This window comes from Battus philenor, unplaced genomic scaffold (assembly GCF_028537555.1).
Source record: "Battus philenor isolate CCGP_79_NKW_IND1 unplaced genomic scaffold, ilBatPhil1.0.hap1 SCAF_18, whole genome shotgun sequence".
NCBI lineage: Eukaryota > Metazoa > Arthropoda > Insecta > Lepidoptera > Papilionidae > Battus > Battus philenor.
In genome coordinates, this window is record NW_027181680.1 from 1,754,998 (window position 1) to 1,780,648 (window position 25,651).

A 25,651-nucleotide genomic window follows, 5' to 3' on the forward strand; every position below is an offset into this window, starting at 1 on the left:
TTTTATTCAAGAATACAATACTAATGTTAATATGTATGTAATTGTATGTTGTCGATGCTCAGCAAGCTAATTGTCGCGCACATCTTATAAAACTATATTTGTAAAGAGCAACTGTTGAGTTTCTCGCCGGCTCAACAGAACTGCCATCCTACCATCCTGTAGGTACAACAATGCCGACATTTTATGTTGATTGATTCGAAAGTGCTTGCAACAGCCTATTCCTGGAGTTTCTCCCACTTTGCGCAATGGTAAGTAGTGTTATTAACCAGGCAATAGCAACCGACTGAAAAATTATAAAACGCTGTCGTGCTTCGCAGCTGGGAGAAGAAAGATCCGTATCAAATAGCGGCAACCCTCTCCCAACTGTTTGCGCTTAGTAAAAGCGAAAAAAGTGTTGTAAAAAAAAACACTAGCGATACAAATTAAAATAAATAAGAAAACCGATGTTAACCCCGATGTTAAGCGAAAAAAAATATTGTAAAAAAACATTAGTGATACAAATTAGAATTAATAAAAAAAATAAACATGTTTTATCATAGATTATATTTTTACTTTTTTGTTTACAATTTGTACCAACATACTAACTATATGTACATAGAACTCTTTAGCCTGTTTATATTTTTAATATATTTATAAGCTATAAAATATTAATGCTTTTGGTTTTTTAGTATAAAAAAAAAACAGGTTTAATTCTTTTTTCATTGTATTTGATTATAACTGTGTACATTGTTGATGATCTTTATAAAATAAATTAATATGAAACTCGATATCCGCATGGCCAAGACACTGACGGTGACGGGACATCTCCGAAATGAAAAAGGAAAACTTTAGTGACGCATCGATCGCCATTACTTTTGTTCGCTATACGTTTCCTATATTTTATAATGACAAATTTTATTTCTGTATTTTTTATTATTGATATACTTCTGTGATTAAAAAGTAAGGTGAAATAGTCATTTAAAAATCCCAGGCGTTAGGAAGACAGGTATTTTTTTGTATTATTTGTGTCAATTGGTCGATGTATACAGTATGCATTGGTTCTTCGCGACCTTTTTTTTATTTCGCTCCGATTTGGCTGCGTGCAACTTCTGGCTATTCAATACTCAAAAGGCCAATGTTGGATCTCTGTTTTAACACAATTTAGAACAGGAAGAGAAGAAGGGAGAAGGAAAGAGACTATTTTAACCGTTTCTAAAATTGAAAAAAAAAGCGTTGGCAAAAGTGCGTTTTATTAGACAAGTTTTCCTTTGTAGGTTATGTAATTGATTGGAAAAATAAATAAAGTTTTTACATTTTATAAACACCTTCACCTGACTTTTGATCATAGTTTAATAATGTATTTTGTTGTGGTAATTAATTAACAATAAACTGTATATTATATTGTAATAGTGTGTGATTGAAACCTATGATACTGACGAACATACTACCAAACATCTTCTCGACCAATATTGATACCACATGTGTTGCCAGATTCCTGGCAAGTCTGCAGTCGCTCGGTGAGTCATGGACTATGCTACCAATTTCTTTACAAGATCTAATTGGGAAAGAGGAATTCCGTAGACTGATGAAAGTGACCAAAATAGCCAAAGGAATTGAACAAGTTGTAGTGGCAGTAAGTAGATAGCACTTAGTACACGTGGCCACTATCAACTCGAGGATCTGGAGTGAAAACCAAGGACAACCGTAGCTTAGCGAAGTCCTCCCAGAAGGTTCTTTTTTTTGCTCTCGCTGTTGGGGGCGTCTCGTACCCTGACTAATAATTTATTCACATACTTTTTATTTTTTATCATTCTCCTCTTTCATATATCACATTATCTGTCTTACTGCTTCTTTCATTCTACAATTTTCTCAGTCTTTCTCTTTCGTTCGATTAGCCATACATCCATCCTCAACCACTATATTCTAGATTCCTTTACAATTTTATTGATATCCCATTTTACAATTTTTATGCAACATTACACTGATTATTAATACATTTTACACATATTTCTGTATATTTATCGCATTTCTATTATACGATTTATTGCACTGTTTTTGGTACTAACATTATTTATTTTAGTTTTTAATTTACTGTTTTATATATTCAGGTCTATTCGAGTGTATAACTGTGTTTTATTTTTACCTGTTGCCTTTATCACCACTTTCCTGCGGTAGCTGAGGAAGCATTCATTTTTCCCTTCTTGCGTAACCCAGAAGGTTCACAGATGATCTTGTTGAAGTTGTTGGAAGACGCTGAACGCAGGCCGTTTCAAACCGGTCCTATTGGAAATCTATAGGAGATATGTCATGCAATGATCACGGCTGGACATAGGCATGCCCACTTTCTACGGCTGGACATGTCTAACCCAATTCCTGGTCGAATCGATGATGTTTTCGTTGAAATTCAATATGCGCATGAAACACATTGAAAAGCAACAATATTTTTGTGACGCCATATGTTATTAAATTTCTCTGAAAGATAGGTAAATACAAAAAGTATTGTTATAAGGGGAGTTACTGTAAATTATTACAACCAACGACAATTATTTGATAGTGGCAGGAACTACACGACTCTGTCCACCCTGTTTATATTTTAAAAAAATACTGACATTTTGTGTAGACTATATCTGTACCGTAATTATATTTCACTGTGTTGAGTTAAATTTAATTCAAGTCTCTGTACACTAGATGGTGTTAGTAGTCTATTGAACGGCGAATATGAAAGTGTCATATATATGTCATAGACTCTGTGTTAAGCACTAATCGGTGTAACATAACTCCTGAAGATACCCCGTGGTGGGGTGAAACACGTGTTGAGTAATTTGGTGGTGGCGGTTGTGTGATTCGCATTGTTTGCCGCGTACGCATTTATCGGCGGGCTGGCGGGCGGTGCACTTTATTGCACGACTACCGCTGCATGTGCGGAAGTGGCTAAATATTGGTCCTTTTCTTACTTAGGATGGACTTCCGCGAGGTAACGCCTGATTCCATTAAATATCATAGCTGAGGGATTTTCTACAAAAAATTCTTCGAGATCTACACCTGGTTTTCAATACATATTCCAAGGGACAAAAACTTTATTTTATAACGTATTATTTATAATAAGTATAAATAAATAATTAAAATAAATATAACTTCATATGAAATATTGCGTATGCTACATAGATTGTCACTTCAGCGAATTCTCACTACTTTGTTTCCAATAATGCGAAGTGCTCCTGTAAACGTTAGGGTTTGATCACACTGGGTTTCCGATATGAATTTTTAAATATATATATATATATATATATACATATATATATATATTTAATAAAATCTTATAAATCTTATAAAAATATAAATATATATGATGAAATATAATATCTTATTATAAGTTATATTTTAAAAATAGTAGCAGACACATGATATATACAAGAAATAAAAATAAACTAGTAACGCCTGAATCCCGTTTTCAAAATGTACTAATACACACACACACGCGCGCACACACACACACCCATATAAGATTTTTGTATTTGCAGTCAATTAATGTATATACACACACCTTATTAAACAAACAATGATTTTGAAAATAATAACAACCATTACCAATCATTCTGCAGAAGAAAAAAAAAAACAATATATTAAAAAATCGTACAGTGTAAACACACCTTTATCATTTAAGGGAATGCGATAAGCGCGTCAATTGTTCCTTATTAGTCGCCCACAAATGTTTATGATAATAAGTTATTGTATTGCGTAATTATTTATGTGTTTTGGACTTGAATAGTTTTTTAAGTGTCACTTTGAAATCAAGCGTGACTCACTTTGGAAAATAGATCATATAACATTTTGACATATAAAACGATTTTGATAATATTTCGACTCTATTTAAAACCATTGCGTAAATCTAAAGATTAACACGTACTTTAAATTTTATAAATACATAAATAGACTTTAATCTCCTCATTCGACAATACTATATGGGTTGAATATTTACATGTGTAAATATAAATAGGGTATAAATAAATAGGGTTAAAACCCTTAATAGCCTAGAGTTTCAATTTTGATACCAATCTTTTAAACCGAATGTTCACGTTACTATTAGTTTTTTTTTATAGATTGGCTGTACGAATTTTACTGTTGTATAATATTCTTTCCAACGAAATTTAAAAAAAAATCTATTTTTCCCTTCATCTAGACCCTCAAGCAAACACAGTAATATTAAAAAAAATCACTTTTGTAAATCAGGCTATTAAGGGTTAAGAGAGAGGTCAATGTCAGCAAACACTTTTTAAATATATTTCCAATCATAGTATAGTTATTTGAAAAATGTTACATTTCATCATTCTTTCTATTAGAATGTAATAGGCTAATAATTTACATGTACAAAATCTGCAGGGATAGATAGTAAACTATATTTAATTTGAATATGTAGTAATTGAGATTTTGAAAAGGCTTTTTCTAACTATATTACTATTACGTTACCGGATGTATCTTTCTGAAACCATTGATTTTCGATAGGGTGTCTTTGTGGTTTCAGCCCCAGACGCTTACTGCAAGGCATAGGTTTATCGCCAATATATTTATGGTTGAATTATAATCGCCACGCTTGGCGATCGCAGTGAAGTATAGAAGATTGTAATCCAGGAATAGAACCCGCGACCTACGATCGCAACTCTGACCTAAACTGCTGCACTTTCACTGCTCATATGTTGTATTTACATCAAATGACGGCAAATGACCATTCCTCCCTTTAAAGCTTTGTAATAAAAGGACGAATATTTAGCCACTTCCGCACATGCAGTGGTAGTCGTGCAACAAAGTGCACCGCCCGCCAGCCCGCTGATAAATGCGTATGCGGCAAACAATGCAATGATAACGTAGATCTCTGGAAACGCTGCGGTGAGAAGCCGATCGACCAGCAGATCAAACGCCGCAAGTGGAACTGTACAGGGCACACGCTCCGAAGGGACCCTGATCACATACCGAGGCAAGCCCTAGAATGGAAGTAAAGCGAAGACGTGGCCGCCCAAAGCAAACCTGGCGGCGGACGATCACCGCAGAAGTGAAGGCAGTTGGAATGATGTGGAGCGAAGTAAAGCGCGAGGCTCAAGACCGCTCAGGATGGCGACGTACTGTGGACGCCCTCTGCCCCATCTTGCGGACATACGAATAAATGAAGAGTTAAAAATCAATCATTTATTATCGTGGGTAGCAACAATGTATTCTTGTAGTTAGAAACTGTTCCTTGAAACCCTACTTCATACAGTATTATTAAATAAAACCATTTATTCAAACATCGTATATCTTATTTATTAATAACAATACACGATACGTAAAATTGCACTTTACTTACAGTAAAAAGTTAATCCCTTCAGGTAATACAATGTATAATTGTCATGAAATAATAGAAATCGACAAAAGTCAAGTGCAATATAAGTAAATTCATAGTTACTCATAATACTGTGACCAAAAAGCAAGGTTCTTGATTATATATAAATTATTAATTTATTCTCCTAAATAAATTTCATCCCAAGTAAGAAAAGGACCAATATTTAGCCACTTCGCACATGCAGTAGTAGTCGTGCAACAAAGTGCACCGCCCGCCAGCCCGCTGATAAATACGTATGCGGCAAACAATGCGAATCACACAACTGACACCGCCAAATCACTCAACACGTGTTTCACCCCTCGACTCTTCAGGAGTTATGTTACACCGACTAATCGGTGTAACATAACTCCTTTTCTCCTGAAGTCCTTTTCTGACTTAGAATGGACTTCCGCAAGTCAGTCGCACAGAGTAAAGGCGATATGAGTCGTTTCTTTTTTTAAAAAAAGTCGCGAAGAACCCACGCAGTTCGACAGACTGAGCCAAATGATTTATACAGCCCTACTAACCTAGTAAATAAAATATACTTGCCTGACCAGAAGGTTTTGCATGACAATTTCACTTTACTTTTTGATCACAGAGTATAATTCATTGTCTATAGCTACCAAAATTTAAAAATGTACATACACAGAATAAAATTATACGTATAGTGAGAAGACGATTCATGATATTATGGCCATAATACTATAATTATAAAAACAAACACAATATTACTTTTGAATTTGGAATCTGTCATTTATATGTGACCTTTTTCGTGTATTTATATTTTCCCGCCAAAACATTGTAAAACCGCCAAATCAATGTAAATAAAAAATGAATCGATATGATTACATTACAATTTTTAAATCCTTCACTTAATATTAATAGGTACAATAAAAACTCCTCTGTTTGTAACAGAAAAAGATTTGGTCGTCCACGTAGTGTACGATAAAGGCGATCAAAGCAGTAAGGGAAAGAATTCGTCGAAATCCTGTCCGAATGCGAAATATTTTATCACGGGTGATGAGGATAGCACATGGATCTATGTCGCGTATTTTAAAAGATGACTGAACTTGCTGCCTATAAAAGACGCACTGGCCATTTCTAAACTGATAATTTAAAAAAAAAACAAGCGGTACGCAAAGGGAGGTCACTGAAAATTTTTGCAAATTTAGCAATGTAAAAAATAAAATCACCGTATTTACGCTGAAAGTTGCAAAGAAGACAACAGAGTACAACGTAAGCATTATACGACATAAGTCATGGTTTAATTAAGTGTTAGCTATGAAGGAGAGATCAAGATATTTTTGAAAAAGGTTTCATAACATCGTCACAAGTGTACCAAGATACAAATCTTGAAAAGGTAGTTAAGCCTCTAACAAAACTTTATACATTAATAATGGTTTTATATTAATATATAAACCTAACACACTGTAATATTAATAAAGGTAACATACAATAAAAATATTTTTTGCTGCAATATTTATGGCAACACTTAGTGGAACCTTTATTTATAGTAACACTGATGGGATTGGGTGTTCCAGACTCTAACACTTGTCCACCTTATGGGTGCACGTCCAACGCTGTGTTTCTCGGTACTTGGTCTCAACATCAACATCCGTTCTTCGAGCCATATGGTCTCCCTATTGCCACTTAAAAACCACGATACCAGCTTTTAATTCTTTTTAAACAATGTTACCAATTGTTAAAAATATATGTTAGAAGTATATATTTCAATTATTTTTTTTTTCAGCGATTCACTTAGTTTTATGTGATAGTATTATAATCATAGTTTCATCCATACGACGCCCACAGCTGGACATATGCCGTCACCATAGATTTCCAATAGCAACGTTGCAACGACCTGGGTCCAGCGTCTTTCGACGACTTTAACACTGGTCTGTTCACTTTTTCCGTGGACATCCTACCCTGAGTTTGCCAATCCGTGGTCTCCAGAACCTTATGGCCCAGACAACCATCTGTGCGCTATGTGGTTCACCTACTGCCACTTTGATTTACTGCCTTTTTACCTGCTATGCTGGTCTATGTTTACTTCCATTCGTCTACCAATCACTTCATTCTCAATTAGATCTTGTAGAAAAACCCCGGGCATAGCTCCATAGCTTGTGCAATTGTGAGCTAGCTATAAGGCTTGAAGTAAGAGGCTATATTTATTATCTGTAAGCCATTACTAACACACATTAGTTGTAGAACTTCGCCTAAAACCTTTATATATAATAATCCAACCATATAACTTTATTTCATCAAATAAAAACTAATAATTATATTTCTTTATTGACATATTTTCTTGAAGTCCTCATTCTGGCAGCCGAGACACTATCGAAAACCCATTTAGAGTTAACTTCATTTTCACCAGTTCCTATAGTTATGTCAGTGTCAGTTTGTCGGCCATTTTGAGTCAGTCCGCCATTTTGTGCGTTGGCGCCATTTTGAATGTCGCCGCCATCTTGTACGATAGCACCGCAGAGCGAAAGTAGTTGGACAACAGCGTCCCTTTGTTCGGCATTTGGCGAAATGCGAACATGAATACCGTTGAATACGTCATACGCATACTCGCGATGCATTCTGCCCAATGCTTGTCTTTCTACTCGCGCTTTCTGCAAACAATTATTATTATTTTTATACAAAATAAAGCACTGTAAATATATATCGAAGTTTTTCTATTTCATGTACCTCGTATAACGGGTGTTCCGTCCTTACAACGCGGAAATTTCGAATGTTATGCAAGGTGATTGTTTATAGAATAAGTCTCAAAGGGTTCACCCCTTTGAAGGTATATCTTTTGGATTCTAAATATCCGAAAAACGGTGATGGGGATGGTAAACTTTAATGCTAATCTATTGAATATTTAACAAATTCCATGCCATGTGGGGCGTATACGACCCGGCGTTGCACTTTTTGTTCAGGCCATTTGCAGTTCTCATTGAAAAACAAAGGATTCTTAAACAAATGAATTGTAGGGTCGAATATAGATAACTTCATATCACGCATGCGCATGCGCATACGCATATTAAAATTTATAATTTTTTCCCCGCTAATTATATCTTTGCAGTATTGAAAAAGTGTAAAGCATACGTTTTAAACGACTCTTTTTAATTTTTAAAGTGCGGGTCCTATACGCCCCACGCGGCCTGAATGGAAAATCTTTGAAAATTACCGTGGCACGGAACGATAGTAAGTATATATGTTATAATAATCATTGTGCATAATTATACCTTATGATAAAAGAGTGATAACTTTGATTAGCAACATAAATTATTATAAACATTAAATTTTGTCGAATCGTGATCACCTGCCCGTAGACCCGTCATGGCTGTGTCTCCCCTTTTTTTATGATTACTCGTTCACCCCTATCTAATTAGTTACAGGGTCTTTTTACTGTGTTAAATAATTTTTTCCCATTATTAATTTTATTTTCTTTCCATCTTCACATTCTTCTCAATTGCTTTCATTCTTCATCTATTTTTCATCACAATATCTAACACTATCCTAGCTTATTCGTGTCCTTATACACACCACTTACAGTACCCGGCGATAAATATTGAACATCGACCTTTGGAAAGAGACAATCGGCAAATTTTCGCTTCGTAGAGCTTTATCTCTGTCCCACACTACCTATATGACTTTTTATCAGACGTGCGACAGAGATAACGCTCTACGAAGCCGAAATTAGCCGATTGTCTCTTTCTAAAATTCCATGTGTAATATTTATCGCCGTGTATTGTACCTTCCTTCTCTTCTGCTCCTAAAATACTACAATAAATTACTTCTGTATATCACTGTACAATTTTATCATTACCTTCTAAAGACAGTACCCCCCCCCCCCCAGATGTTATACGCTGTATGCGGGACAGTTATCGTGTCGATTGGGGTAGGCATATGCCTAGGAGTGGGCGTCTATCTGTTGAAAAGACGAAGGTGGAGAAGGAACTATGAATACCTGTGAGATTTTCCTCAAATGCGGAACTTCGTAACCAAAGTGATGAAGCCAACGCTTAGCAGCAACACTATCAGTCGCCCACTTCGCAAACAACACACGGCATCCTCTCGCCGCGCCTAACAATGCCTTAACTGTCCGTAACTTCCGCCCGCCCGACGCCATTTTGTCAGCGTCTGCCATTTTGATCACTAATCCCGCCAAACCGCCCGCTGTGACGTCATCATTAAAATTCATCAAGCTCACTCCGCTATTTACTTTGATTGGTGTATTTCTCTTCGTTTTTTCTACTTCAGGACTAACACAGTCCTCGCGACATGAACCAATAAGTACATGAGTTGTTTTTCTATTGACTTGATTTTGGACACGGCCTCCTAAGGATCGGATAGCGCTATACAAAGCAATCCTTTCTGACCGGGATACCCCTGTTAATACCTGAAATAGAAGTTACTTTATATACCTATAAAACTTACTATTAAAATATATTTATTAAATGATTTTTGCAGCCTTTAGAGTGACGGCCATGAGACTCGGTGTGAATAGTAGGGTGATATATATGTGTTAATTACAATATATCAGATTTATTACAATGATGTAAGGCAAGCTACTTAGATAGATGGCGTAGTGATGGTAGCATCATAAAACGACCATAAATGTTTTGAAAAGAGAACGAAGAGTGAGATGGAGTGGCAGTGGGTCATCATCAGACGTTAGAAGTTAGAGAAGAGAAGACAGACGTTGACAAGAGTTTTTAATTGATCAAAATTTGTAAAAGTTTGTTGATTTATTTACATAAATAATTCACAATCCAAAATTGCGTGTAAAAGCCTACTTGAATAAAGATATTTAAATTTGAATACCATCTTCATTCCAGTTGAAGCTGAGAATATATGGAATTGGGTGAATGAGGTATGCGTGATGAGGAAATTGATGATATTGATATTGCTTATATAACTGAAAGTCGTTGGAGCTAGAAACTTCTCGAATGTGGCACGCCTCCCACTAGGGGGAACCGACGATATAGTCAATATCGCTTGATGCGGTCAGCTAAATACTGGTGATCATGACGTGAACGTCTATTAGCTATGATGATGATAATGTGAGTTGTTATACTTACAACTCTATATGTGTGTGTGTCGGTGGCGGTCGTGTGTGCGTGCGGTGCGCGTGGGCATACAAGACGTCGCGCCATTCGCTCCGCGTGCGCCAGCCCCCTTAGATCATGCTGCGTCAGTTGCTTTCGCATAGGGCTTCGCCCCTTGTCTGTTAATTTCCAAAAAACAAATTATTTTATATGTATAATAAATCTCGTCCAACATCCCTTAGTGTTTATAAAAGTACAACATATATGTGCCTCCTGCAGAAACATGATCTTCAACTTCTGGTCTCATTGGCCAGTTTAGTCGCAGATGGAAACTGGAGCCTTAAGGTTCTAAAGTCCAGGGACCGGCAGGCCCAGCGTTGGGCCGTTTGTAAATGAAGGGGGGAGGCCGTTGTCTAACTGTGGACGTTCTACGACTGAAGTCATGATGATGAAATCATTTTAAGAAGAAAATGATGTATCTAACCACTGTCTAATTTATGGTTAAACATTTTGGTCTGTGAATGTTTTTTGTCTCTGTCTATAGTACAGACATCTCTTTTATTCCTGTCATGTATCAGTTGTGAGTATAAAATAAGGCAATAATTTATACAGGATGATTAGTTATAGGTGTAAAAGATTTATACATGTGAATGTTCGTTTATTATTTATATTTAGTACGAAAATGTGTTTACCAAATTCGTATTACTATATATTAAAAATAATTATTATTAACTATCTGACCTTTCAGACATAGATCTGAGAAAAAATAAATTGATATAACATGTTTCACAGTAATGATTTGAAAATTGGTGGACAAATTTTAATTTTTTTTGCAAAAAAATAATCACCTGTATGAGATTATACAAGGCTGTTACGTGAATTAAAAATCAATGTCAAGCAAAAATTGGGTTATTACTCTTATGCAGATCGTGGCTATTAATTTAAAAAAAAAAACATTTTAAGGTACAGTATCCGGCGATAAATATTGCACATCGACCTTTAGAAAGAGACAATCGGCTTATTTCGGCTTCGTAGAGCGTTATCTCTGTCGCACGAATTACAACGAATGACAAAACGTCACATAGGTAGTATGGGACAGAGATAGTGCTCTTGTAATTAGCCGATTGTCTCTTTCCAAGGGTCGATGTGCAATATTTATCGCCGGGCACTGTATTTTTTAAAAATATTCATTATTCTCTTAAATAAATATATCATTAATGAAGTAAATTATTGGTGTAATTGACCTGTTTCATTGCTACTGGATTTGGATACGTCAACTTCCTTCATCGCGAAGAGCTTTCGTCTGGACTTCGTTGGCGAGGATACTACAGCTGGAGGTGCGTGGCGAGTAGGAGTGGTCGCATTATTGTCCTTGTCTATTATAAAGGCATAGATAATTATTTTTACACAGATTAAAAAATGTAATGATTCATCAATATGACAAAAACGTCAACTGCCATACAGATACTAAATGTAATGTAAACTTCACATAGTAAAGGTTTCCTAGAGTATTTAAGATTCAAATTAGGAAATAGTATAAGAGACTTAGTAAACACTGACATACAACGCGAGCAAAAATTTATTCAGAAACATTAAATGTAATTGTAAAAACAAAGCAATGGACGCTAATGTTTGTGGAATATAGAAATAAAAGATTAAAAATTCCATATTACATTTTTTTAATAGCAACACTTTTAGATAATTTGGTCTAATGTTACCATTTAATTGAACGATTCCTACCAAATAAGTTCTTTGAAAATTACTAATTCAATGCGGCGTTCAGACTGACTTTTTTTCTTTGTTTTTGGTTTTCCATATTTTCCTAGTTTTGTCATATATTTATTAGATACACATGTGAAATTAATACATAAATAATATAACTGAAAGCTTGTTATTAACAATCTTTTGTAATTGTTTTTATTAGCGTCATATTATTAATTGTCTGTGAGCTTTCATAATAAGATAAATAAATAAATGAAAGATAGTAATTATTCAATTTCATCATCTTCATTTTGGCCACGAAATGATCACCATTTATACCTAGTTGTCGAGACTTTTCACTGGCAGAAATCTTTGGCTGATCGCAATGAGAGAGAGATATAGAGAGAGATACTTGTTTTAACAGCTCCTATATATATCCTATACGGGACTGTTTGTATTTCGTGCGACAGAGATAACGCTATAAAGCCGAAATTAGACGATTGTCTTTTTCCAAAGGTCGATGTGCAATATTTATCGTCGGATACTATACATAAATCGGTAATGTTAAACTTTTTTATTGCGAAGCATAGAGCTAAAATATAAAATATATTAAAAATGGTTGCCTATTTGAATTTGGTTTTTGAGCATTTAAGATAGATTAAAAATAGTGATATTATCCCTCACCACTATTTTGAGAATCAGCGGTGGTGTCAGCAGTAGTGTCATGTTCGGTCTCGCTGGACATCCTCAGAGGATTCTTCAACTGCTTCTCCTCTTCTTTACTGTCGCGCAATAAATCCTCTAGTGAAATGTTCTCCCTTTCCGCTTTTTTCTGAAATAATTACATTTATTATTTACTAGCTGTCCCAACAGACTAGAAGTTTCGATAATATTAGGTCGAGTAGGACGTCTTTTCGCCAATAGTATGGATGAACTTGTCAAGTCATAAATTCTGTTACTGGCTGTTTATTACAATCATTAAAAAAACAATAATTTGAAATTCGAACATTAGTTTGACATTGTATGTTTTTGTTTATAAGTTATTTGTTTTGAAAATGAATTGGGCATTAAAGAGAATAGGATTGTAATAATCGCACTGTACAAAGTAGGTAAGGAGCCAGCTGACATTTTTGATACGTTAAATAAACTAGAGGTTATCCGAATGTTTGTGTATCGTACCATCTAAAGGTTCACCGACTGTGAGAGATCCGGCCGACCGGGTTCTATTCGAACAAACCAGTCTGTTAATAGCAGTCAAGGCCAGAATTCGTCGAAATCCCAACAGGAAGCAGAAAATCTTTCTCTTATTATATATCTTGGCACTTTCTCTTATTATCAAAAAAGACTTAGGTATAATTCTTGTTTCTCATATAATTTAACTTATAAAATTTTGTTTAAAATTACAAACTATAATTGTAAGTTTTAAAAGTCCCTTCTGACTAATAGAAGGGGTTTTACATTGCTTTAATTTCTTAGCAAATCATTAAAAATTAATGTTTGACTGGAAGATGATAACATATCTGCTATAAAGTCCCCTGCACCCTTTTAGATTTCCACTTATTTCAGTCTCTTCGGTTAAAGCATTGCCAAAACTAGTTGTCGCACTTTTTGGTCAGTATCAAAAATTTCTACACCATGGCATCTATAGAATGGCAAAAGTTATTTAACAAAATAGCACATATATAGTAAATTTAAATGTTAATACTCTCTCTCATCATTAATAAGCCTATTATGTCATTGTCGCATTAACTTTCTTATGTCATTCGTATTACTCATAAATTTATACGACATTTGTGGGGTTGCCCATATCACTCCCTTCCAAAGATCGTTTCATAGGCGGTCAAAATTTGTGAATTTTACTCTGGTCCTGATCTGGTCAAGCAAGAGACAGCTCAGAAGATCTTGTGTTCAAATCACTTCGGGATCACCAATATGGAGTGCTCCAATTAATATTAATAATATTAACGCAATTAATTCGATCGATGCTTATTATGTCGTTCGTATTACTCATAAATTTATATGACATTTGTGGGGTTGCCCACAAATATGTCTTGAATTTGCATTTAATTTTTGAGGAAATATTTTTCCTCAACCAATTAATAGCTAATTGTACCAGAATATTGTAAGCTGTCACTTACTGTATGTAGCGTCCTCTTTAGCTATGTAATATATAACGTCCAAGCAGAGAGTTTTAATGTTCAGGTCTTCAATGCTCTGTCATTTGAAACCAGCTGGAAGTGTAAGTAAAACAGGTTTACAATAAAAAATTATTACCAGAAGTCTCTGCAAGGTTTTCGGCGAAGGAATATCAGACGGCCTCGGAGCCGCTGGAAACTTGGTCTCCAACAATCGCTTGCCGCTGGAAGCGCATGCCTCCACCCAAAGTGGAGACACCAAACGGCAGGCCAGCGCCCTCGCCTTGGCACGAGTGTTACGACATCCACCTGTAAGTTTCATTATGGGCACGTAAATAGTTTATTTATATTTCAACCCTGAATCCTTCACACAAGTTTTTGGAACGGACTTTCCTTGCTTTCAAAGTGGTATAAGCAGATTTTGCGTGTTAGTTGACCGTCAAAATGGATCCCTGACAAGAAAAGAGTGATATATATGTTTTCGATCTTGAGATATTTATCACTCTTTTATATTTTTAACTCATTTAGCTCAGTACGGCTAAGAGAGATAATAAGGCAGCTAAGACTAAAAATATATCCTTTACATCTTCGACTATTTTAGCTCTGAAAAACTTTTTAATACGTATATCCGTGCGTGACGCAATTACGGAACAAAAGTAATGAAAATGAGAATTGAATGTAAATAAACAAATTATCGTTCGCGAATTAGTGAGCTTTAATTGAATTTCCTTTCTATTAAGAATTTTATGTCTTTGATATAAAGCACAAAATAGCTTAACGCACGCGTGATGTCGTTCCGAAAATATCTAGTTTACATTTTCAATACAAACATGCAATAGCTATCCGTCTCTCTCTTTAACGTGTAAATTGCTGTATAAGCCCATCTCTTTCTTTCTAAACTCTGAACGAGTCGTAACTCTTCACGAAAATTGACCCCTAACTGTAAACATATAGAGATATAGTTAAAACACACGCGAGCTAGAGAGTGATAGATATATATCTTGTCTTTAACTGGCGCTACCCATCTCTACATGATGCAGAGGGCGCCTAACCTAAGATCTGTTTTAAGCTAGCAAAAACCTCCTGGGTTCTTGGAAGACCCTCGGCACGCAAAAATGAACGGGTCTGCCTGTATTAGCATCCGTATGCTGTCTGACTTTACTACCAGGGTCAGCAGAGGAGCTCAGTCTACTGGCAGGAAAAGACAGGTGCCCAAGCTATTTCCTAAAAATATTACGGAGTTAGAAAACTTAATAGTTTTGTTATTGAGACTTTAGCATATTTCTCTTTACATTTGGCATAAGAATGTCAATACATTTAGTGTTTTTTTTTTGTTTAATATATTTATTAGCAGTAAGCAAAAAAGTCTCCAACGCAGATCTCTAGAAACGAGAAAAAGATATGCCCATCGATCAGCAGATTAAACGCCGCAAGTGGTACTGGATAGGCCACACGCTCCGCAGGCAAGCCCTGGAATGGAATCCTCAAGTAAAGTGAAGACGTGGCCGCCCAAAATCACGGAAAATGACTAAGAGAGTTAAGCTCAAAATATTCCGGTCCAATGTGAAAACCGTGGTGCTATATGGATGCGAGACGGTGAAGACATCTTGCGTCGGCTTCAAGTCTTCGTTAACAACTGTCTTCGACGTATTATCTGTATATATCGGCTTGCGAAATTTTCCAACGTAGATAGAACGGTGCGGTGAGATGCCCATCGATCAGCAGATCAAACGCCTCAAGTGGAACTGGATAGGCCACACGCTCCGAAATGACCCTGATCACATACCGAGGCAAGCCCTAGAATGGAATCCTCAAGGAAAGCGAAGACGTGGCCGCCCAAAGCAAATCTGACGGCGGAGGATCACTGTAGAAGTGAAGGCAGTTGGAATGACGTGGAGCGAAGTAAAGCGCGAGGCTCAAGACCGCTCCAGATGGCGACGTACTGTGGACGCCCTCTGTCTCATCTTGGGGACACAGGTATAAATGATGAAGCAAAAAGTATTTGTTACATTACTTCATTTACTTCGTCATAAATATCCTTATTAAGGTCTATTTTAATGTTTATTATGAGAAGTGGTCTCAACTTTATTTCGAGTTAGGAAGAGAAGTAGGCATTTTTAAATTTTACCTCGAGACCAGATGAGATGCGTGACGTGTGGACTCCAGGTAGGCACCACGGAGGCTCCAAGAGCACAGAGCGCAGCCCTAAGCGCCAGCGCCTTGTTCTCCGCCCCCACTTCCACCAGTGCGACGACGCCACGAAGCACTTCGTTTGTAGCCGCCATTGCTCTAGCAAACTGTAAAACCATCTTCATAATTTTTTTTCTCAAGTATACATGGTGATTGGTTTTAGGTGCTTTAAAAAGTTGAATGCATAGCTCATTAGCTGTCTATTTATATACGGTATACCCTATATAAACATTAGTGATTTCATAAATAATAATGTCGTGATAATACACCCATCCCCCGATTTATACGGTACTTGTTTTACACGTTTTCGCTTTTACACGGCTTTCCAAATTAGGTTTTTTTTTGTTTTTATCACACTCTACTAAATGCTACTGTGATTGAACACGTGTGCTGTGTACACATTTCACGGGAAATCCCGAGCTTATGTGCTGACTTGGCTCAATATGAAGAAGTTTACAAAGATCTTACAAAAAATTCGAAGCAATTTTTAATAACCGATTTTATTACCATCTCTCATAATGTAAATATTTCTGCTTTAAACATCAAATCGGCACAAATAACTTCCGAGTGATGAAAGTGAATTCGAACCTTCTATTCCGAAAAATAGAATGATAGCAATTTCTGACAGTGATAAAGGATAATAAAACACCTTTGGTTATATTTTTTGTTTTTCTGTTTAATGTATTGTAATTAAATAATTAAAAAAAAACAGTGTTTCCGTAATATATTAAATATTTTAACTTGTCAATGTATTTTATTTTTATTTCTGTGTACACCTAAAAATGTTGAAAAAAATCACAACTGTCAAATGGCAAAATTATGCATTTTCTGCAAGCTTTTTGATTTACACGGTTTTGACTTAAAAGTTGTTAATTTTCGATTTACACGTTTTTCTCAGGAACGTATCTACCGTGTAAATCGGGGGATAGGTGTATAGTAAAATAAGCGTTTTAAAATTTTTGATTACATATATATTAAAATATTATTTATTTTCTGTATATCCTCGCAGAATTTGATCTGCCAGAAGTTATTGGACCTATCGCATTACAATTGAAAAAAATGTAATATATTTCAGAGCGGTCACTTTAAAAAAGGTGATTGAAAATATAAAACCTTTAAAGTTTTTGTCGACAAATGAGCTCGCTTAAGATCTTTTACACTTATAACCAAACACCCTGTAACTACTTTCATATTTTTAACATCATATATATAAATGATATAATATAATATGTATATATGTAGAAACATGATCGCCGTCTCCTTATTCTAGTTTACGTGAATACAGTAAGACTCATTCTATATATATTACTGTTACTTTTTATTATTTACTTACCTTACATATATTGGCACACATACAACATACACAAATACATTTTCACAAGTCATTTACCGCTATGTGAACTTTTCCTCCTGATTTTTTGTTACAAATTGTGCTGACATTATTTAAAATGCTTCCTGTGCCCATAGCAATAGTTGATTATTAAAAAAAAAATCAAAAATCTAAATTTCTTTATTCAAGTGGGCATTTACACACATTTCTCACCCAAAACTCTCCAATTCTTTTATAAGATTTATTTAATATATACTTTTTATTTGAGATTTTTAACTATGTAAAGAAAGGTTTGAGATATATTGTGAAAATATTTTGTAAAAATATACATATACCCACAAAGGATTTGTTAAATTTTTGCTTCACAAATCTATTTTAATTTCTTTTATGGACACTAATTTACTATGGGCACAGGAGGAGACACCTTTTATTTTTTTTCCTTTCTGGTCTATAGAAATCTAAGTCTAATACCAAACCAAAACTAAAACTTACATGTAATTTTCAACGTAATAAATAAATAAAAAGTATGCACCCAATCACACACATGCACACACATATTTATGTAAGTATAATGGATGGTCAAGAAAAACTTTCAATATAACATTTTCAGTGTATCTTTTTACATTCCACTAATAGTGTAATAATATCTTGAGAGATTAGAACACGACAACTCTCTTCTTTTTAACAACAATTCTTCTCCAACAAGTCTTACGAAAATTCGTCTATGTTCAATAATTATTTTGAAACAATCATGTGTCTACAAAATTTGTGGTTACCCTACGATAATCTATTTTTAACAATTATAAAATTTAAGGTTAAAATTTATTGCCAATTTGCTTGCAACTAATATATAGTATAGTATAATCTAAACCAATTTCCAATCAGAAAAAAAAAAATAAAATACCTACAAAAGTATACATTCTTTTTTAAATTGGTATTGCATATAATAAATCATCTTGTATATATATATATATATATATATATATATATATATAAATATGAAGAAGGTTGTTATAAAATTTGTTACCTTTTTAATATTAAAATATATGTATAAATAAAATTCTTAAAAATTTCTATATTATCTAGAATTCAAAATTATTACGGAAAAGACACTGTTTCTCTTATTACTTAAAATTCCTATAGTATATAATCTTTTTTTACTTGTGAGGAAATCATGCATGAGATACTCCTCCGCTGTAGGGGCAACAATAGGGTTATGTCAGACTCCTACCAGCTAAACCCTATGGTCTTCTTGAACGCCCTTTGTTGAAACTACGGGAACGCTTTCGCATACTACCGTAGTTTCAACGGCGGTAGCCTAGTGCCTAAACTCCTTACTTGCAGCGGATCAACCCGAATCTGTCGCCAAGACCATGCTAAGGGCATGTAGAAAGGCGCGGTATAACATCCTCCGACATCCAGGTCTCCGACTGCCGATAGGGAACTCATATGTTCTTTCTTTTTCTCTCTCCATAGCCTTCTTCTGCAAAATCACTTTTTCAGGTTATATCAGCGCTCCATGACTGCTCGTTCTATACCTTCGCCTTAACAAAGCCTGGTACATCCGTCATTACCCCCAGTGTCAGTGAATTCTCGACGCAGCTCTTTCCAAGCTGTACACTCCTCAAGCATGTGCTGAGCTGTATTCTCTTTGCTAGCACAATGGTGGTATATCGTTGATGATTTCCCGCCTATGCAACACAGGTACTTGCTAAAGCAATAATATATAATCCGATAGCGACAGAACTTAATGTTTTCAGGTAAAGAAATATACCTGAATAACACTAAAGTTCAAAAGTACCATAATATGGCCCAAAGAATAATTATGAATGAATTCACAATGAATGTGTATGGTGAAAGAAAGAGTGAGAGGTATATAGTAAGATCAATTATAAGTTGGTTAAGTATTGACGGGAGTATGCTCAATAAGAGTGAACACTAATGCATTGTTAGAAAGCCTCCGGAAACCTGTTATGCTGGAGTATCATACCTAGCCCCTCTCGCTATAGTGGTTTGGACTTGGGACTTGCAATTTTTTTTCTTTTAAACATGACCTCAGAAATATAAACTTCTATTTTCAGACATTACAAGGTGTGCTGCTGGGAGACCATGATCATACTCTAGACCAGCCTAATGGTCTTAGCAGGGTTTTTAATATGGCTTGAAACTTTGACAGAGATTGTAGACATCCTTAGGGCTCTCAATCGTCTCTCTTTAGATACAATTTTGTTCACACTCAAGTAGCAAATGTTGCACATTTTCAATTACTGGAGCATTTCTTATTATTGGGAGACTGCTTTAATTAAGAGATATGCAATATTTGCCATGTGAAAATATCTATAAGAAATCTAAGAGCTATTTTAAAAGTATTTTTTTCAGATTGGCTTGTGACCAAACCGAGGAACATGAAGCAATGGCTGGTTATGTTCCATATTCCCTTGTCACACAATCTCAAATGAAAGTATTCCTGCCAATTTTCCAAATATTTCTTGTTATATTTTACGCTAAACTTTGTTATGTCAAAGTAGTCCACCACAGTTGTTTCCGTCTAGTGATGTAAACTTTGCATTTTCGTCAACCTTTCTTAACTCCATATTCCAAAAAGTGCACCTGTTATAATCTTCCAACTTTTCTAAGGTTGCTTCTATGAATGCTCCTTGAAGTGCTTCTTTTCACTTCAACGGCTTTTAAAAGAAGATTTTAGCTCTGGAGGTCATTAAGAATCCTTTTGAAACACCCTTATTTCTGGATTATAGGGAGAACTTCTAAATCTAACAATACTACTACATTGGAAAGCATTAACACAGAGAAGTGGAAGAAACTATAAAAACTGTTGGAAATCAGCAATTAACGTAATTTATATTTATTGATTTTTATTTATTTACACTTTATTCTACATAATAGAAAATAACTAAAAAAATATGTTGAGGTACAAGAAGCAGAGTATAGGCAGTATTGCTCGAGGAGATATCTACTAGAAAGCCTTTGGATGGAGATGAGAAACATGAAGGAGGGCAGTTTAGGATGTACATTCATACATTACTATACACATACATTTATACTAAAATACTTGTATATACATATCTGTATAAATATCTATGTGGAAAAGGTATTACATAAATACAAATAAATAACAAAATCCTATTTTAGAGGCCAAGGAAATATCTATTATACTCACTCTAGAATTTTCCATTCCAACTTTAGTACCAGTAGTATTATTCTTGCATTTATCATTTTTGGTAGCTTTCACATTATCAACTTGTTTCTTTAATACAGCATTATGTTTCTTCTGTATATTTGTAACTGGCTGTACATCCGTACCCTTTAGAGCTGACCATTCATTACGCAGGCGTATTCTTTCTGCTATTGCAGAACGTCGCTGTGCAAAAAGATTAAGAAGAATTATAGGAATTTTTGTCCATATTCAAAGTTATTTATTAAGCAACTTATTTCTTTTAATCTCTGCAAATTTTTATCCAGGTTTTAAGTAAATTTTCTCTTATTGTTTTAGTTTTTTGTGATTTTAGAATATTCTTAGTCACAAAAAATATTTTAATTCAAATTTGTTACATGTACATTTAAAAATATACACCACATAAAAAGAGACCATACAGTACATTAATTTGTGTCTGTAAATAACAACTTCAGGGATAGTATTTTAGTCCTTTGGAAAAATAAGGTATAAAAATTTACCCCACAAATAAATACCCAATTTCGGCCAGCTAGGAATGTATTTATTAAGTAACCCTTATTGTAATAAATCTGAATCACAAAGTTGTGTAGATAAACATAATTAAAATACTTATAATATTATTTGCTATATAACATACCAGACCAGCTGCACTTCTATTGTTTTCTTTATTCATGATTATTAACACCTGAAATTAATATTACCTAAAAAAAATTAATTGGGTAAGTAATTGGTATCAACTATATTTTTCCAAAACTTCTAGGGCCAAGGGGTAAAAAATTTTTAAAACAATATCAAAATGACACAATAATAATCTCGTATATTTCTTATCTAACGGCTGGAAAAATAAAAGAAAAAGGTTCTTTTTATTTGTATGAGAGAATTCACAGATGTGATAAATAGCTATACTAAAGACTAGATTCAATGAAACTTTTTGTGCTTTTTTTTAATAAAAACTTACCTAAATAAAAAATACAATAAACCATTCTAAAACTTGTCAAAAATAAAATTATAATAAATGTCACTATATTTTAAATGATTCGTATATAAATTTAAAGTTATATATAAACAAAAAGTATGACTTGTTGATAGATGTGATACTTGTCATTATTGTCACAAACATATAAACAGATAATAACTTAAGACGTCCAATGTTGCCCGAAATACCGTTAACTTTACTACCCATTTTATATATTAATATAAAATGTGTAGTAATAATAATGACATAGAAGTAATATAATATATTAGAGTAATCTATCATTATTTTAATTATTACCAACAACTGCAAAAAAATATTGACGGAAAATGTTTTTATGTGTTTTAAATACAAAATAAATAAACATAATACTTAAAAAATAGAAAAGAAAAGTTTACAAGCAGATAAATAATTTAATTAAATGTATAGTGTGGTCAATATTGTTTATTCGTTTTGAACTTAATAAGAGACATGATATTTTAGCGACGAATAAAGAATTTAAATTTACATTTTGAAAAGTTGAAAAAGTATATAAATTGAACGGAAAATATTGTTTGCATGTTATATAGTATTTCCATAAATATCTTATAAAAATACTACTGAATGTTATAAATTGGTTAAAAAAAATTACAAAAAACTGCCATTTTCATCATAATCCATAGAACTTCATCGTTATTAATTCAGCCGAAGGACGTACACTACTTGACATGGATTTCCTTCCTAGATTTCCCATAGGGCCGGTTGGAATCAGTCTGCATCTTGCCGATACAATCATTATCAGTGGTTATTTTAATCTTGACAGAAAATGTCACACTTGTCAATTCAAAACTTGCAAAATGTATGTTTTGCTGCCATCTTAGAAAATCATATATTTTTGTGTATAACAACCTTTTTAATATGTCTTTTATAAATCATCTCTTCGTAATGTCAGCGCCAATAAATTCCAGTTCGATGTCACACAGTTAAGTAATATTGGGCCTGCAAAGTGTGAAGTAATTATTGATGACGTTTCGCAAGTTGAATTTTACAAGATTTGTCAGATTTTCTATGTCACTTTTCTATTAACTTCGAATAACTTTTTGCTGAAATATAATGATTATATTTTAAAAGCTTTTTGCTTTGATTTAGAACGGTTAGTATCATTAAGTCTCTTCAATTTATTTTGTATCCACTATTAAGAACTATTTCAATAGTTTTTGTATTTGAACTGGGCAATATATTTATGAGAATGAAATTAACGTTTTCATTGTTTTCAGAAAAATAATAAGTGGAAGACAAAGAAATATTTTATATGTATTTATTTTAAAGCTACAAAAATATTACGGAGAGTTAAAATAATATTATATTGTAATATAAATGATTTTTTCATTTATATTTATGTACCTGCATTAATATTTAAATTTTTTTGTTGGTCTTCTATTAGATCGAAGGAAATCCTTTGTTCTTTTAAGTCAATAAGCTAAAATGTAAGTTTCGTTCGTAATCTCCATCTACCTCAATTACAATAAAATATATAAAATATACATAAATGTAGCAGTCCCAAAACATAAACACATTAGAATATAGGTTTCCTAAACAGATTTTAGATAGTCAGGAATGAAAAGGGTTTCGCGTAAAATAAAAAAGTCAAACCTTCTTTTTAAATATTCTTTAAGCTTTTGTTTATACTTTGTATTTACATAATTGGATAAACTACAAAAATGTACAGGTAAAATAGGATCGTTGTTACAATCGAATTACTAGAATAATGTTAATCTGCTTTAGATTAAGTCGAAATCATGAGTACTCGCATACGTGGAGAAGAAATCGATGTTTCTTTTTGGATAATTAATGAAGTAATGTATATTTTAGCATTGGATAAAGTTATTCTTTTTAGCCTAAAATATTTCTGAAGTAATCAATAAAAAAATAAAAAAGTGAGGATTGGAAACCCATAAAGCAGTAGATTGAAGTTTCAAGAAAATGATATGTATAATTTTTAAGAAATCTAAAGGCACATAAAAAGAATATTTTTGTCTAATGATTTTTTTAAACTAAATTTTCTATACTTATTAACTACATGAAGGACTAACTAGAGTAATTATTAGATCCAAAGATTAGGAATCTTTGCCTGGTTGATAAAAAAAAAATTAACTCCGTAATTAAATTCCCCGCGCAATTTTTGACAACATGGCCGCTTTTTATGACAGGTGATAGAATATTTTATTATTTTTAGAATAATTTTTAAATCGAATACGTTTAGCAAATATAAATTCTCTATTAACTGAAATATATAAGTGAGACGATTAGTTCTGGCAGGCAATAAACAAGATTAATGGGCGCAGTGTTGCCCGGCTATGACCTACTTGGCACCGCGGTCAAATAATTATTTGTTATAGCGAAATGTTTAACGTACTGGCATAGTTCGTGAGGTATACTCTTGGCAATTTAGTTGGCATGGACCGGAGAGATATATTGCATTTTAGTAGGCTGTGATATATTGACATTAATATGAGTATTTGTTATAGTTAAACGTATATATTGTGTATGAATTTTCACTTTCAATTTGTTAATGAAAGTTAGAGTATATTATTCATTTGCCTCCACCTAAAGCTTCCCTGTCTCTAGAATCACCAAAATCTATAGCTCAAATTTAAAATATACAATAAACGCAATTTGCAGTATTTTACTTGTGTAAAACATTTATTTGTTTTAATTTTCATATTCGAATTCGGCAAAATGATTTTTGACAAGAAAATTAGAATAAATGATAAAAATCTGAAACATTTCTTCACACTGTTGAGATTCTTAGAAATAATATTTATTATAAATACTCAGTTTCTTTTTACAACATATCTTTTTTTTTTACTAAATGTTCATTTTATTATACGCGGGCAAAGGTAACACGTTACGTAAAGCCTATATGCAATTTACTCTGCAAATATAAAAACCAGGGATATCAATTTTCCGTGGCAGAAACTACTTATTAAACGTAACAAAAATAGAGAACAATTCAATATCTGTAACTAGATAATGGTTTGACGAAACCGGTGAGATAAAGGCGTGGTCATAGTGATAGCGATGAGCTTTTTTTTACTACCAAGCACTTTATTTTTTAATTTAGTCCAACACAGATGTGACTATTGACTTTATTTTAGTTTTCGTATCTAAAATATCTCTTATTTCGTATCAATTATAAAGTACATAGATATATATTTAGTTTTACATTTATACGATTTTAAGCGAAACTAAAGTTTGGGTTATGTCACAAAAAACGTACTGATATTATAGTAATTGTATCGAAAAAAAAGGCTCAGGAAGATTTTTTTAAAAGAGCGTGATATTTAATTTAACACTCTTTATTGTACATGCCAGAAAATATATAAATAGTTGCATAATAGTAAAGAAAAATGAACAATGGGCGGGACTAATCAAAAGAGGCAATTTATAGACAACCATAGTATAGAAACAGTAGAGAGATAAGTAGCGATTGGTTAACGTGTACATATAGACAGAACATACATAAACATACATACATATGTAGCCTACATTTATTCATATATACTTATAATAAAAGCACTTTAATACATCATAATAAATATAAACAACAAACTCACTTGGATGTATTTGTTTCGGATAGATTAAAAAGTAGAGAAAGAAAAAACTTAATTAAATGATCAATAATAAATGATCTAGTAAATATTTTATAACTTTTTTTCTTAAAAATAGAAAAGTGACATAGCATATATCATATTTCGCGGTAACTTATTCCACAATCG

At 33.5% G+C, this 25,651-nt stretch overlaps 1 protein-coding gene across 1 annotated transcript; it reads right to left on the bottom strand.

The window, feature by feature from the left end:
* Window positions 1-7,432: 7,432 nt before the first annotated feature.
* On the bottom strand, window positions 7,433-21,924 carry LOC137920311 (microcephalin-like). Its single transcript, XM_068763606.1, has 10 exons — window positions 21,879-21,924; window positions 21,558-21,621; window positions 20,906-21,106; window positions 16,336-16,504; window positions 14,347-14,516; window positions 12,757-12,904; window positions 11,616-11,747; window positions 10,405-10,550; window positions 9,291-9,722; window positions 7,433-7,947 (listed from the first exon to the last, which is right to left on the bottom strand). The coding sequence occupies exons 2-10, from the start codon at window positions 21,591-21,593 to the stop codon at window positions 7,612-7,614; spliced, it is 1,770 nt and encodes a 589-aa protein (XP_068619707.1). The 5' UTR covers window positions 21,594-21,621; window positions 21,879-21,924; the 3' UTR covers window positions 7,433-7,611.
* Window positions 21,925-25,651: the final 3,727 nt, after the last annotated feature.

Excerpts from the sequence above, each read along its gene's own strand:
- LOC137920311 (XM_068763606.1), bottom strand. The coding sequence starts at position 21,593 with ATGAATAAAGAAAACAATAGAAGTGCAGCTGGTCTG. Across the intron at positions 11,748-12,756 it reads CGCTGATTCTCAAAATAGTG|ACAAGGACAATAATGCGACC; the intron begins GTGAGGGATAAT and ends CCTTTATAATAG. Across the intron at positions 7,948-9,290 it reads ATTTGAGGAAAATCTCACAG|AAAGCGCGAGTAGAAAGACA; the intron begins GTATTCATAGTT and ends AATTGTTTGCAG.